The 16,256-nt window shown below is 37.2% G+C and overlaps 1 protein-coding gene across 5 annotated transcripts in view; it reads right to left on the minus strand.

Moving 5' to 3' along the window:
• Positions 1-7,651: 7,651 nt before the first annotated feature.
• The window catches only part of LOC127412013 (methylcytosine dioxygenase tet3-B-like), a 60,985-nt gene continuing 52,380 nt past the window's right edge, over positions 7,652-16,256 (minus strand). For 4 of the 5 annotated variants that reach the window (XM_051648020.1, XM_051648019.1, XM_051648023.1 and 1 more), the window contains 7 exons: positions 14,748-14,841; positions 14,053-14,261; positions 13,535-13,685; positions 12,083-12,172; positions 11,787-11,924; positions 11,362-11,674; positions 7,652-9,830 (listed from right to left, as the gene is read on the minus strand). In XM_051648020.1, the coding sequence (XP_051503980.1) occupies positions 8,773-9,830; positions 11,362-11,674; positions 11,787-11,924; positions 12,083-12,172; positions 13,535-13,685; positions 14,053-14,261; positions 14,748-14,841 (2,053 nt within the window). In that variant the 3' untranslated portion in view covers positions 7,652-8,772. Of the gene's footprint in view, positions 11,675-11,786; positions 11,925-12,082; positions 12,173-13,534; positions 13,686-14,052; positions 14,262-14,747; positions 14,842-16,256 lie in introns of all 5 variants that reach the window. The other variant, XM_051648018.1, reaches the window with a different exon arrangement.

Genomic DNA, 16,256 nt, shown 5'->3' on the forward strand with positions numbered 1-16,256 from the left:
TGTATGCATAGTTCATATGTTCCACAATTAGTGTGTGAATACAAGGAGCTGTTGACAGTTGTAACACTCATTTGTAACGTACTACATAAGATACACAAAGTTGTAAATATGTAAATAAAAAAGTAAAGCAAGGAGCTGCAAAGCATTACTGAGTTTACTCAACTTCTGGCAAATTGGTTGTACCAACTTAACAATTTAAGTTACATTTTAAGTTCCATAAACTCAACATAATAAGTTGAGCAAACTCAAAAATATTAATGGTTTTTACAAGAACTTATCTAAGTTCAATAATCTTGCATTTTTAAGTACAGCTGTTCAACATTTTCAGTATTCTTAATATAAAAAAATAGATCTACATTTCTACATAAAATCATCTGTCAGCCCCACCAAAGTGCCAAGTAGCTGGTCCAAATTAAAAAGTGGTGTAGGTAACAATTGCTTAAAACTCCTAGAAGTCAACTTAATAACTAAAGAAACTTAATCAAAGCCAGGGGTGTAAAGTAACGAATTACAAATACTCACGTTACTGTAATTAAGTAGTTTTTCCCAGGAACTGTACTTTAAGAAGTTTAAAAATTGTATACTTGAGTACATTTTGAGTGCTGTAACTGTACTTTTACTGTCCTATTTTCCCACCGTCTGTGTTCGCTACTTCCCTGTCCTGATTTATCCATCAAGGTGATTGGCTAGGGAGAGTCTGGTGACTCCCTTCAAATCAAATCACACGTAAAAAAAACTTGAATGGCAGCTGCAAATCTGGTGCCATCGGTTATGGATGTGGAGAATGCCTCAAGCACAGTTCAACACCTGAACATCGCTGCCGCACCTGGAAGGGCTTTTCGCAGTGAAAAAGGCCAGTTGCTTGACTGTGTCATGAGTTTAACTTGCTCAAGCCAGATATCAGCATTTATACTGCCTCTAATTTGAAGGAACATATCGAGGTAAATTTCATATTTCTGCTTACTAGATTCTGTATGTCTATAATGTAGCCTGTAATGTAGCTATCTATCACTGAGATTATTGTGTTTCTGTGAGAGATTAAGGCAATGTTATCAATAGGGCTGGGCGTAAAACAATCTTGATGTTTATCTGAAAAAAAAAAGATGTCCTTGATATCGATGACAAATTTGAGTAATTTTCTATACTACTGTATGTGTAACAAGTTGCTAATATATCAATTGCGAAAGCAAGACAACCACTGGTTGGTTGATCTAGGTAAAATACAAAAGATTGACATTTTATTTCCTGACGTCTGTAGCTGCTTGCTGTTTGATTGACAGGCGGGTAATGTTTGAGCGCTATTGTGGGCTAAATGACCAAATACACTTATAATTCCGCCAATGCCCGTCTTGATGAGGCATTAATGTAAACTCAGTCGGTTTGGTCTAAAGTGAGCGTAAACAGTGGGACAAAAAGCGTATTTGCATCAAAATGTTGGACTTGAAGTGTACATGTTACCGAATTGAGCACTGTCTAGTAGGCTATGTCATATAAAGGCTATTAATAAAAAAAAAAGGAAACGAGAAAACCACTCTCTGCTTTTGGCAGAATAACTTGAGTAGCTTTAAAAGTATTAATGTAACAGAATAAAACAGTGACATTTTTAATAATATTGTTAGTCTTTTTAATAATACTGACCCCTGATGTAGAGAGGGTGTTAATTTGTATAATAAATTACCAGGAAAGTAGAGATGATAAAATAATTTATAATTATGCTTGGCCTTTATCAAGTTTTTTCTAATGCCTGACAGAAAAGTATCAACCTTTGTAGAGCAATACTACAGGCGGAACATTCCACCAGTCACAAACTTCAGAAAATTGTGCATCATGCATTAGAATGAGAACACAACTATTGCTTGGCTTAAAAGATACAAGAACTGAATCAGTGTGGAACATTGTATCTCCTTGAGGTGGACAATGTGGCCCCCCATATGCTACTTAAAGAAATAGTTCAAAAAGGAAAATTCTCTCATCATTTATTCACTCTCATGCCATCCCAGATGTGTATGACTCTCTTTCTTCAGAACGCAAATTAAGATTTTTAGAAAAATATTCAGCTACAATACAAGTGAATGGATGCCAAAATTTTGACGCTCCAAAAAGCACATAAATGCATTTTTGCTAGAAATTCTTCTCTTTGCCCTGTAGATGGCGATATGCATGAAGAATGTGAATCGCCAAAAACAAAAGAAGAAGAAAGTGAAAGATGAAATGGAGATTGACTGAGCAGGGAGGAGAATTTATAGTAAAAATTGACTTAAAAATTGATCTGTTTCTCACCCAACCTATCATATCGCTTCAGAAGACATGGATTTAACCACTGGAGTCACATGGATTAGGCTACTTTTATGGTGACTTATGTGATTTTTGGAGCTTCAAAATTTTGGCACCCATTCACTTGCATTGTATGGACCAAAAGAGCTGAAATATTCTTCTAAAAATCTTAATTTGTGCTCTGCTGAAGAAAGTCATACACATCCATGGTGGCATAAGGAACTAAATGATGAGAGACTTTGTTTGTTTTTTTGGGTGTGTGTTTTTTGCATTCCTTGCATTTTTTTGAACATGTTTTATGCGTAACAGTAACTCTCTCTGTCGGTATTAAGGAAAATTTAGACCCTACACATAAACTGATTTTAATGTAATTGTTTCATACATTATGATATTGAAAATAACTTTCATCTTTTCATTTCTGTAATTATGTCGCCCTTTTATTTACTTTTTAAAATCAGATTTATGTAGTGTTTACAGTATCAAAGATAAGTGATGTATTTTAAAAGTTGTCAATCACAAACATCTATAAAATACCTATTTTTTTTAATTCTTTCTGGCAAACAGCCATAAAAGGGAATGAAAATTACGGTATGTGTGCTACATTTTTAAATTGCAGCATCGAGTTTTTATTATAAAGGGGCATAGCTTTCTTAACTCAGTACTCAATACTCACTACTCATGAGTACTTTTAAATGAGCTACTCTTTTACTCTTACCGTGTGTTCAGACCAGAGGAGGTGAGAGCGTCAAAATTCGCTCTGGCTGCCCTGCCAACAACGCTATCGAAGACTCGTGGACGCTCTGACGTAGTTGAAATAGGTGGCAACGTTCGTTCGGCATGCTTGGTTTTGTTAACTATATTTAAAGGGGCCGCAAAACATCCAGACATGTCGACTTGTATCTTTTTGCCGACCTACCACAAGTAGCGTATATCCTCATGAAATCTTTTAAATGTGAAAGTAAGAAATCGATCGATGGCAGAAAGTAATTAAATATAAAAAGACAAACGCTGATCGTATAAATGTGTTACCGATTGATCAGGCAGCACGGTTTTGCATGCTACGGCGCCAAAATTAGCATGCAATATATTATATATAATATTATATAAACCATAATATCCACTTCATCAACTCACCTGGCACACCAACAATTTCAGACACCGCTGTCCATGCTTTGGACACGCGATCAAAATTGTATTTTTATTTATATCCCTGTAAGCAAAAAGGGACAGATCGTATATTATGGGAAAACGCGCCACGGCTATAATTAGTTTCTCCTCCATTTTGTCTTCGGAACTATTGTTTGGTGGGAACCAAAGTTTACACTGTTGTGTTCTCTAGACTTCGCTAGAGCGGAGCACTGCTATATTCCAATAGGTTGCCGCCGAATTGCGTAAAAGCTCATTATCATAATGTTGCCCGCACTTGAACATTCCTCTGATGCCCACAACACCTAAGATGCACCGGCCATGGACACGCTGCTTCTTGCTGCCGAGAGACGCTGGCTGCCATAGAAAATGAATGAATTCCGGTCGATTTTCTCTCGACGCCTCTGGTCTGAACGCACCATTACTTGAGTAGTTTTTAGGACAGGTACTTTTACTCTACACAAACAAAATTTTTTAAGAAGTAACAGTACTTTTACTTGAGTATTATTTTTCAGTACTCTTTCCACCCCTGATCAAAGTGAACATCTGATCACCCTGATGCTGACTTTAAACAAAACATAACTTTAAAAAAAAAAAAAACATAATTAAAAACACACATATTATTTGCAAATTATTTACTTGTCCTCATAAGTCAGCACGCTTTGACCAAACAAACTTTCACAAATTTAAGTGCAAGGGATTTTGGGTGCATACTTAAAAAAAAAAAAAAAAAAAAAAAAAAGAATGAGTTGCTCTGACTTAAATGGCATACAATTTTACTTTATTGATTGTTTTAAGTAATCTCAACTTTTTCTACATTAGATAGTTCAAGCAACTTTTAAATTTGAGTTTCTCTGACAAAATTGAAGTTAGATTTTTTACAGTGGGCCTACAGTTAAGTGAAATATACTGAGACATTTAGTAATTTTATTGTTTTAAATCTATCTCTCTATCTATCTATCTATCTATTACATCTGTCCCCTGCTGACCATCTTGCATGTTTGCCTGATTTTCTCAGTGACCTTGCATCCTCAAAAATACACATTTACAATCATATTTGTGGACTGAATCTACTGAACAAAATAGTTTCTACTTCATAATGTTCAACTTCTGATGAAGTTGTTTGAGAAAATGCCCAGAGTGTGCAGAGCTATAATCTAGAGAAAGGGTGGCTTGAAAAAGCTAAAATATAATATTTTTTTATTAATTTTTTTATTATAGTGTATATTTTTTTTTTTTTAAATAGTCACACACACACACACACACACAATAATCAACCCTCTACGTGTTTTTTTTATTATAGTTTTGATTACTTAATTACGATTAATTCATTAAATTACTATTACTAAATTGTGGAAAATATTATGAGTAGGTGTGTTAATGGTAATTTAAATATTTACTATATAACTGATGAAAAGAGAGCCCAGAACTTTCATATTGTATCTCACAAATTATATCAGTATCAATGGTGCCAAAAATCAGTGGTGCAGGGCCCTGATATTCTTGAGTTTTCTGTGTTTCGCTCTATAGGCCTATGGAGTCTGTCTACTCTCCTGCTGACCCTTTACTCCAGTTATCACACAGTCTTCTTTTCTGCTTAAAAGACTGTCTATGCTTTCTTTCCTTTATTTTCTCAATCTTTTATCTTTCCTCTACTGACTCATTGTTACATACACTGTTACAGCTATTCCATACTCAAATTCACTTCACTGAAAGTGGGGGAAAAACTAGTACTCATACGTAATTGTTTAGGGTGAAGAGTCTGCTAAATAAATGCTAAATATTTATAATAAATTCTCATACTTTATGTATTGCTGGCCTATGTAGAATCAACTATGCATTGATTGCAAAGTGTTGTTAGTGTTCAAATCTACTCACATAGAAAAGGGATTCTAAATCTTGACCAAACTGATTAACTGACAATTAGTTTAAGCGCCTGAGTTATAATTACATCATGTAAACACATATAACTCAAGATCTTATACTAATTGTTACACACATGACCACTTCTATAACGTATGCTTTAGGAGACAAAATGGGTCATTCAAATGTTTCAAGTATCTAGAATTATGCATTAAGTATAAGAATGTAAATGAAAAACCATTCAGAAAATATGCACCGCCAAAGCATGTAATCTCAGACTCCATTAGTAGCATACAACTGTGCATTTTATTTTTTTAAAGGAAAAATCTAAAAAGCTGGTGTTTTCTTTCCTTGACAAAACATTTCAAGTCATCATGAATGAATAATTCTTCAAGTCATAATATGTTCTTGTCTGATTTTACAAGTAAGAGGAGGTGTAATATTCTACATTATACCACAACAAATAATGTTGCCCGCAATGGCTTACATTCATACTTAAAGGTGAAGTGTGTAATTTCTGTGCCACAAAATATAATGACAAAAATATTCATGGTTTTTATTAGTAAACTGGTTGTGTAATTGTTGCTGTACTGGGTTGGTTGGGATACTTAAACAAACAGAGCAATGTGCCACAGTGTTTACACATTTTGCCGGAATCAACCTACGAATGGCTTATGGTACTTATAGTTGCCTCTGCAAATTAAGCTGGGATAGGAGGTTTTTCTATTTCAACATCCAAAAAATTATACACTTTACCATCCACCCATCGGTATAGACATTCACTGTATATAGAACATAATTACCAAACTGGTAAAATAATTGAAGATAATAAAAGGGGAACCACCTGTCCATTTTCACAAAATACAAACAAAAATACATTTACATTTTTGAGAATTTAATTGGAAGACAATGTGAGAATCCTATAGAAGCTTATATCCAAAGTGACATGAGGGCACAGAGACAACCTGAGAAAAGAGGGGAAAAACTACAACAAAGGAGGAGAAACATGCAACAGATTTATAATGTGAATAGCCAGGTGAATATACTGTATTTGGGTTGAAAATGAATGTAACAATATGTATTTCATATTTAACTAAAATGTTGCTGTGAGGGCCATGTACATTCTTCTTGACAGATCATATGAGCCAAACCTATAATATGCCAAATAAATAAGTAGTTATACAATAATAAATCAAATTCACACAAATAAATGCATAATTCATAGAAAACCATAGCTTAATTTATAAAATCATTGAGCTTTGAAACAAATTGCATTAATATTTCCATTAGGCCATTCCATTTTCTTGAAGCCAACATATAGTACTGACATTACAATCACAATTAATTACTATGGGGTGACTGTGAGGGTCATAGTAATATTCGTGTTGCACTAGGTCAAGAGGGAAAAAATACAATATAGCATGATCTGATGATGTTTAAAGCTGAAGTGTGTAATTTCTGCGCACAAGAGTCACTTAACGGAATTGCAAAAATTCCCTAGTCTTCCATTGTTAAAAAAAAGAGATAGCAACAGATGTTGCTGTGTCGGGCTGGCCAGGATGTTCAAACAAACAGAGCAATGTTTTTGATAGGCCACAGTGTTTACTCTTTTTGGGGTAACCAAACTGCAAATGGCTTATAGTTGTCTCTGCATATTAAGCTGGGATAGGAGAAAGTATTTAAACATAGAAAAATGTACACACTGCAGCTTTAAGTTAGGTAAATATTGAAAACCCCACAAATGAAAGATCCAAACTAGTGCAGCACCTAAAAGTGATTTGTCTGGTACTATGTACTGTATGAGCACCACATATAAGAGGCTTTCCCTGAGTTTGATAAAAACCCAGGGTTACAATAGTTTTATTTTTGTTACACATGATAGTTTAACACAAAAACAACAGTTGCATTGTTCAGCAAAAACGTATCTGATTGAAGAGACTGTATAGCGTGAATATACCAATGCCACTTTGTGACTTCAAGTTCCCCAAAAACATAGGTTCACATTGGGATATTGTAGAGCTTTTCTATCTTTGCAACTAGAGTGCTAGTTAAGTCAAAACATGTTTTCAAAGATGATGTGTTAAATTTCTCAGAACTAACATTAAAAGATGTTGTTTAAGTGCTTAAGTATAAGAACAGCATTTTGGGTGTACAATAGTTTTGAACACTTAAGTAAACTTTTTAGCACCAAAAAGACTTTTTAGCCTTTTGTTCACTTTAAACCTCTTGTAAGAGTTATGTAAACCTTTTGTTTTTATTTGAGCCAATATCTTGACTAATAATTACAAAGTCATTGAGTATCATGGTTTTGAAGTTGATCTTTCCATTCAATGCACCCCCCAAAAATAATAATAATTGAACAAACTAATTGAATAACTTTTATGTTTATATCGAAATGTACAGACATTGATCCACACCACCGCCTCCCCAAAAAAGGGATATATTTAAAATAAAACTGCTCTATGTAGCAATAAAAATATATGAAATTACATTTTAGGTTTCATGGGATTTCTTTTAAAGCACCAGTAAAAAACATACAGTAAATTTGTTTGAACATATTTTAACATGCTTGAATGCTAAAATATTTGTCATTATGTATACAGTATAAATTGATTAAGCTGTTTTCAAGTCATGTTTCAAACCTTTTGGGAGTTGAGAAAAAAAAAGAAAAACATAAATTTGGATCAAATAGCGTGATCTTTTACATAAGTGAAGGTAATGTAAATACCGGTTTGTATTTTGAAACATTGTCAAAAAAGATACACCAAACAATTTTGACTGTAGATACTTGATAATGAATAAAAACCAAACGATCACGTCGGTTTGAAGATACAAAGTGCTTTTTAAAGGATGCCGATTACCGAAAACTATGTCTCACAATGCAAAAACAACGTATCTTCATTACCAATACAATTTACCCAGATAGTGTAGAGACAAAACCAAATGCTATAACTGTCATTTAAATATGTGACCAACAATCTAATGTAAAATGTAAAGTTCTTATAATGACCAATGGTCATTTAACCTTACTGCTACAATGGCACCATAAAAGAGCAACTACAAGAGAGCACCCAAGAAAATAGAATTCACATTTGACAATGTCAATTCGGAGTGTTTACTACACACGTCATTTAACGGATGACATAATCCTATTGCAGTAAACAGGCTTGGACCAGAAATTAAATTACAAAATAGTTTTGAAAATGATTAGAATAAATAATCACATCTTCTATGCACTAATTTCATCATTATGTATAAAACCAGTTTTATAATATCTGTTCTGAGCACCATCTCTTTACAATAAAAAAAAATAAAAAATACACAGACATGTACACACACACACCAAAACTCACAGATAAAAACCTAAAAATGGTAGTCCATTTCATCGTAAAATCTGACATGAACAGCACAACTGAAAGAGGGCACATAAAAACAGGTGTGAAATGAACTAACTGAGGTAAGGCATTAGCTAGAAAAGCACGGAAAATCTCACGTCCAGCAGTTATAAGGCCCAGTAACGTGTGTGAGGGCGTAGGGGGCTGACATGATGACGCCATCACGTGTAACTGTTAGTGACTGGCGGGTAGGGATCTGAAGCTTGTGTCTCTCATCCTGGTAAGTCTCATCTTCACTCTCTGTACTAGAATCCATTGTCTTTGACCTTTTATCCTTGGTTTCCAAAGCTTCCAGACGCACTGCCTCCTCTTCTCTCTCCCTTGCCTTTATAGCCATCTTGGCTTCCCACTGTTGCAGGCCATGACCTGGTGCATTCAGGCTCTTGTGCTGGTAGAAGACCAAGGAGATTCGAGTGGGATGCGTGCGATTGGGTCGCAGGATGGGAGTGGTTGCGTGTAGCTCCCGTCGGGCACATTCGATTAGGATCGAGCCATGAGAGGGAGCCACTGCAACCCCACCAATATCGCTGTCAAGAAAATTGTGCTCGCTGTCTGACCACACCTCCTCTGCTTTAACCACCTCTGGAGTAATGGGTGGGTTGGGGTGGTCATCAAGGCCTGGTTGACCTCTAGGGGGGCAGTTCAACCAACTGTGAAGACCCTCTGCCATTGGCGGGGAGAGCAGAGTGGGAGCCGCCCCACCCTGGAAGCACCGCATCTCCTCATGCTCAGATTTGAAAGAGGGAGAATAATCAGAGCCATTATGGGAGTTCGTTCTCATGGGGTCATTCAAACATGGCTGGTTTCTGAATGGTTTCTGCTCAGAGAGCTCTGCAGAGATCTGCCGAATGGCATCCAGTCTTGGGCCATGTTTAAAAGGAGGAGAACCATTGCTGTGAGTGGTTCTTCCAGAGATATCATGCTGGGATTGAGGGAAGTCTGAGCGAGGTGAAGAAGAATGTGTGGTCGTACCAGAGTTGGAGGCTACAGGAGGTGTGGCGCATGTGTTTCTCGGCTTGTATGGGCTAGAAGAGTATAAGTCTGAGAATTGCCGTCCTATGTCTGGAATCCCAGCAAATTGCATTCTGGAACAGAAATTCCAAGTTTCCTTTTCCGAACGTGGTGAATGTTCAACAGAGGCGTGTTTGAAACCTGTCGAGATAGAAAATAATAATAACAAATTGATCGGTGAGTGGTGCTTGCTGTGGCAAAACTCGCTGTCACAATGTCCCACCAAGGGCTTCAGTACGCTTCCCCAGATCAAAAGAGCTGACCCTTAATGTCTCGTCTGTGTTTTAGTGCCAAAACACAAGGGCATCACATGGTTCAGTACACTGCCCCAAGTCAAACGAGCCCAACCCCACATCTCTATGATGTTCAGGTGCAGAGATATGGCACGGGCCCATAGGGGCTCTCAGGGCCCTCACAGGGCCTACCAAGTGCCTCAGTGCACTGGCCAGACTCAAAAAAGCCCACCCCCAAAAAAATCCCACCCACATGTCTCAACAATGTTCTGGTTCAGAGATATGGGTGTGTGATAATGCTTTATGGGTTCTAGGGTGCTTTAGATGGTTGCTTGGGTGTTACTGAATGACTGCTTGCTAGCCCAATTCAAATGAGCCCAACCCATGTTTCTATGACATTCTGATCCCACTGATCCCCTTTCAATGTTAAGTCTATGGGACTTTTCACCCGTTTTATCACCCGCCAGGTGAACATCGTACAACCCAATCGCTCCAAAATATCAAAGCACACCTCTCCTTAATAAGTCGCCCAATTTGAGCCATCACTTGTGTCCGTAGTACAAATTGTGCAGGATGAGTTAGATGCTGAAATTTTCATGGAACAAGAAGAATTGGGTTAGGGATTTTGGAAAATCCCTAAATGAAGGTCAAAGTGACAGTAATTGTGACACCTTGCTAAAGCAAGCACCACTAATAATTAAACAAGAAATGTAATAAGAGCTCTAGAGCAAATGCTCCCAAACTTTAGGGATTAAATCATCAACCCCCCAGCCCATTTCATTAATATTTTATGACCAGCCCTCAAGAGTAAGTGGTACCATTTCCTAAAATAATGTTTATCAAAAGAATAAAGCACTGAAATTAACAGTGCACCTTCATATTAAACAGGAGAAAGTGCAAAAAAATAAATACATTTCTAAATAGATTGTTTATGCATTCTAATCTGGTCCGGTTCACTCTTGGATAATGCCTTCCATTATAATCAATTAATTTGTCAACACTCCACATGCTGACATCACTACGCTTGTTGTGTAGACAACATCATTAATTGAAATCAGAGCAACATACATTTGTGGCATTGTGTTGTTCCAGTGTAATTTGGGTGAACACTTCTGCATGGCTTAAAGAATATATGTGAATGGCATAAAAATAACCCACAGCAAACACCTAACCTAATCCGATGCATGATGTTGCTGCTTTCCAGATGTCAAGGCTTTGATGTTTGAATGAATAGTTGACAGGTTAAGGTAGAGGTTAGGCTCAAAATACACCATGTACCACAATATCCTACTGGTTGCCTTGGTAACCTGTTTCCTTTCCGATTACTGTTTTGAAAAATTTGGTTTGACAGTTTTTCTTCTTTTCATTTTCTTTTTCAATGTCTTGAAATAATACTTTTGATTTTACACGGATAAGAAGGAAGGCTGAAGTGGGTATACCTTTAAGAGACTCATTCTTCACTTTTACAGGAGTGACCTGCTTATTATCCAGGCCGTTAAGTTTCTCAGCATGGGCTCTTTTAGCCTCCAGTCTCCTCTTGCGGGCTGACTTGACGGGCTCAGCCAGCAGCCGCACTTCTCTTGGGAAAGCAGAGAGGACCTGCAGAGCCCCAGTCTTCATCTTAGCCCACTGGCCCTCAACATGGCCGAACTCATCCGTGTCAGAGATCTTATAGAGAGGGAGGACATGCAGTTGCTCATCCTCTGGAATGTTCCGCACTGCACGGTTATCCTCCTTGGTTAAAGTGCATACCTGCAGTTCAAAGAAAGAGTCAACTTTAAATTAGTATTATTATAATTATATGCTGGTAATCAGCAATGCTGGTCTTTTCGGCAGTGAACATTCTAATGTACTGAAACCTCACCACAGTGCTTCCATTGGTCATGTTATGTGTGTCTCTGTGAGCATGAGCACAGAAGTCCACACATGCAGTCACACCAGCGAATGGTCGACCTTCCCTCCTCCCCAGCCGACAGTCCGGCCCCTGCTGCTCTTGCTCAACCTGACATCATTACAATACTACCATTACAAGTGTATACAGAGTTCAATCTGAACACATCATACATGCTATGCAAACAACATTGTGGAAGATGAAATTAGCAAACCTTAAAAGCTACTTTAACATTGCGATAGTGTTCATTTTGATTATGTGATTCCTACCTGGTTCAGAAAGGCCTCAGGAGCCAGTTTCCTGTACACGGGTGCCAAATCTGTGGCCAGATTCTGCAGATTCCTCTCCAACTTCTCCTCCTAACCCCCAAAATACAGTATTTTTGCAAAGTTGGAAGGCTAATTTCAATAACTATAAATCTAACATGCTCAAACTGGTGCATTCAGTTATAACATGCAAGAAACAATGGTATCAATGACATCAAATTTGGTGTAATGTGTTTTTGTACCATTTTTTTAATCTGACATGGACACCAATGAGATTTCTGAGCTTTTAGCAGAGGGAAATATTTTCATGGAATCCTGTTCCTCACACAAAAGCTATTGTATGGTTTCAGAAGACTTGGAACATAATGCAAGAGTCATATGGATGACATTTACAGTGCTTTTATGGTGTTTCTGTACTTTTTGGAGTTGTGTGAAGAGATTTTTAAAGAAATGTATACTTTTGTCTATCTCCACAGATAAAATAACAGCATAACAGCATACTATAATAATTTGAGGTTGAATTAAATAACGAAAGAATTTTCTTTTTTTGGGGTGAACAATTCATGTAAGTGATGTACTACTAACTTAATTATTGCCACTAGAGGGCAACAGGCTAAACTGATTGAAGTAAACAGAGTACTACAGGTAAACTCAAACTGGATACTCTCATGAGACTAGCAAATCTCACGTAATGTTACTACAACATTTTAAGGGGATTTTAAAAAGCAGTTTATGATTATGCTAGATCAAATTAAAGGAATATTCCGAGTTCAATCCAAGTTAAGCTCAATTGACAGAATTTGTGGCATAATACTGATTACCACAAAAATTAATTTCGACTTGTTCCTCCTTTTTCTTTAATAATCAAAAATCGTGGTTACAGTGCGGCACTTACAATGGAAGTGAATGGGGCCAATTTTTGGAGGGTTTAAAGGCAGAAATGTGAAGCTTATACATTTTTAAAAGCACAGACATTAATTCTTCTGTTAAAACTTGTGTATTATTTGAGCAGTAAAGTTGTTTAAATCATCGTTTTATGGTCATCATGGCAACAAAATTGTATAATTGTATATCACTTTACACAGAAAAGGTTAGTAAGTGATTTTATCACACTAATATCATGTTAACACTCATATTGTTTACATTTTGTGGCTATACTTTTGAAATAGTGAGTATTTTAACATTTATGGATTGGCCCTCATTCACTTCCATTGTAAGTGCCTCTTTGTAATCCAGATTTGTACTTTTTTTAAAGAAAAGGAGGGATGAGTCGAAATTTGTTTTTGTGGTAATCAACATTATGCCACAAATGCTGTCGATTGAGCTTAACTTGTATTGAACCCGGAATATTCCTTTAAGCATTCCTTTGCAGATATACAGTATGCCAGTGCAAATATATTTGAAAAATGTCAAAGGACTTAGGACTAATCTCATATAAGTCCAGCAAAAGCTCACCTCCTGAGGGTAGTCTCCCTGCAGTCTGAACTTCCGGGGCGTTTTGCTGCGTGCAAACTTGCAGCCATTGAAGTACATACTCCAGGAGCAACCAAAAGAGAAGGAGGCACCGCAGGTCTCTGGATCCAGACCCTGACATGCACAGGTACGACTAACAAAAGAGAGAAGTGGTATTTGGGCTATAGTAAAACAGAACTTGAAACAGAAAGCTGATGCTTAAGTACTTCTAATGTTATTGCAGAGAAAAGCATAAAAATTGAATAAATTTACAGTTATAAAATGAAGATAATTTTCTGAACTTTTAGAAGTACGCTAGCATATCAATGGCCTCAAATCTGACAGAAATGGAGTAAAATCCACAAAACCACCCAATTTTGATTGCACAGGGGTCTTTAAAGAATAAACCTATGCCTCACAAACACTTCAAGAACAACCTCTAAAATGTTCTTTTTGTATTAGTGTGAGGGAGTGTGTGTATGAATCATTCTCACATACTCTGTATGTTACTCGTGACTCACTCTTCATTGAGGGCACAGCGGCGGCTAGTGGGCGTGCCATATTTGCAGAGAGTCTGTGTGAGCTCCTGGTACAGCCTGTCGGCCACACTGTGTGGGATCCCCTCCCAGGCCAGGATCAGAATAACAACCACTGCGTTCTGACAGCAGTGACCAGCACGCTGCCGCACAAGACACAACAACTTCTCTTCCTCACTTTCACGACGTATGATCTGGAAATTTGACACACATGCACACAGTATATGTATCAACAGATATTCTGCAACCTCTTCATATACCTTGTTTACACTTGGTTTGGGGCGATCCGATTTCAAGTGGACAGCCACATCCTAAATGGTTTGTGATCTGATCAATCAAACCACATTCTGAAGGTACACTGTAAAAAGTCATAATTGTTATAACTGCAATTGTTACCTTAAGGAGCTATTTCTACCTGATCTAACCCTTAAAATTAGTTTTGTTGGTGTAACCTAATGTACTTGTACTGGTTTTATGATTTGCATAAAACCAGTGAATTTCGATTTTTGAATTTATTTCAGTGCAGTAGACACATTTAAGATGCATGTTACTATCAGGTTTGAACCAATGTGTCTTGCCTATGTTGCCTGACCACCTGTGATCAGTTTGTCCAAGATGGATCTTAATACTAGATGTAAACAGGGCCATAGACAATAATGTATTTCATATAGGTCACTGACCCACTTGGCGATTGGGCAACCCTGCGAGCTCCGCCCCTCCTTGCCAGTATACACCACAACCTCCACACGGACTGCGTTGCCTTTCTCACCATACCTGTGATGAAAATAGTGCAGTGAGCAAATGTAATCGCATTGCTTTGTGAGGGGTGAAGTTAAAGGGTAAGTTCACCCCAAAATTAAAATTCTGTCATCATTTACTCATCCTTATGTAGTTCCAAATGTAGTAACATTCTGCCTAATGTCATACAGGGCTGAAACAACATGAGGGTGAGTAACTGATGACAACTTCCGTCAAATGAATACAAACTTGAATCAATACTTTATTGACTTGCAGACAATTGAAGCATCTGTTGGTGTTGGCAGTATGGTTCAGTTCTTGGCAAACTCCCCGCCCATCCATGCAGCCATGCATGGATTGAACAGGGGGGGCAGCGAATAAACCTCCCCAGGTGCAACAGAATAGATCCAGCAGATTTATATTACAACATAGTACAATTTTCACATTTCTGACAGTGCAATATGGTACAATAGATCATTTACATAATATAGATTAGATAGACACTTGATAGAACTCCAAATATAACAAGTTGATAAATCAAGAACAAGCCACAAACACATTGAAGGTAGTCTTACAAATCTTGGTTGTCAGTCTGGAATTACAAAGAGTACAGAATAACAGGAAAGATGTTAAGATAACTAAATGCAAAGCTGTCATACAAGATGTGGAGTTGGAGATGGAGGAGGGTGTTAAGTGTACCTTGCATCCATGCAATAGAAAGGCAGCTGAGAGAATAAATGATGGAAGGCTTTGATTATAGAGTGAAATGTATTGGTAGACATCATGATCAGCTGAGCTTCAGCTGACTGCAAACTTGACTAACGTGACCTGCCGGAACTAACGCTATGCTTGATTTTTAGGTCAACTACACCTTTAAGCAGCATAGCAGATGTCATAAAAATGGACCAGTTCTTGACAGTACTTGCTAACAAGTTTTACGCTTTTCATTATGAATGTAGGTCTGATGGGAAACATCACCACAGCAACATGAGGCTGCCATAACTTCAGCTTTTTAGCAATAACCTGTCAACCTCTGTGGTGAAAATCACTCTATGGGCCCCTTGAACCCAGTCATGGGTTTCCTGTTGCAACTTATCGAGATGCATGAAGGTGTGATTCTGCTGAAATACATTTGTGGTTGCTACTTTGTAGTAAAGTCTGAATCTACATGCATATTTCTGTGTGAATATAAAAAAAATATTGCACAATAGTTTTCCAATGTCAATGGTCAAACAATTACGCCACGTAAGACATGTTCCTGGACCTTTTGTTGATCCTGGAACAACATAGTCCTACCTTTAACCTTAAGTTCTTGGTAAAATCTCGGGGAAACCATCCTTACTATAGTTTCTTCACATTAAAGGAATAGTTTATCCCCAAATGAAAATGTTTACATAATTTACTCCCCCTGTTGTTGTTCCAAACCTAAATGACCTTCATTCTCCTGTGGA

This window comes from Myxocyprinus asiaticus, chromosome 21 (genome assembly GCF_019703515.2).
Source record: "Myxocyprinus asiaticus isolate MX2 ecotype Aquarium Trade chromosome 21, UBuf_Myxa_2, whole genome shotgun sequence".
NCBI classification, from domain to species: Eukaryota; Metazoa; Chordata; class Actinopteri; order Cypriniformes; family Catostomidae; genus Myxocyprinus; species Myxocyprinus asiaticus.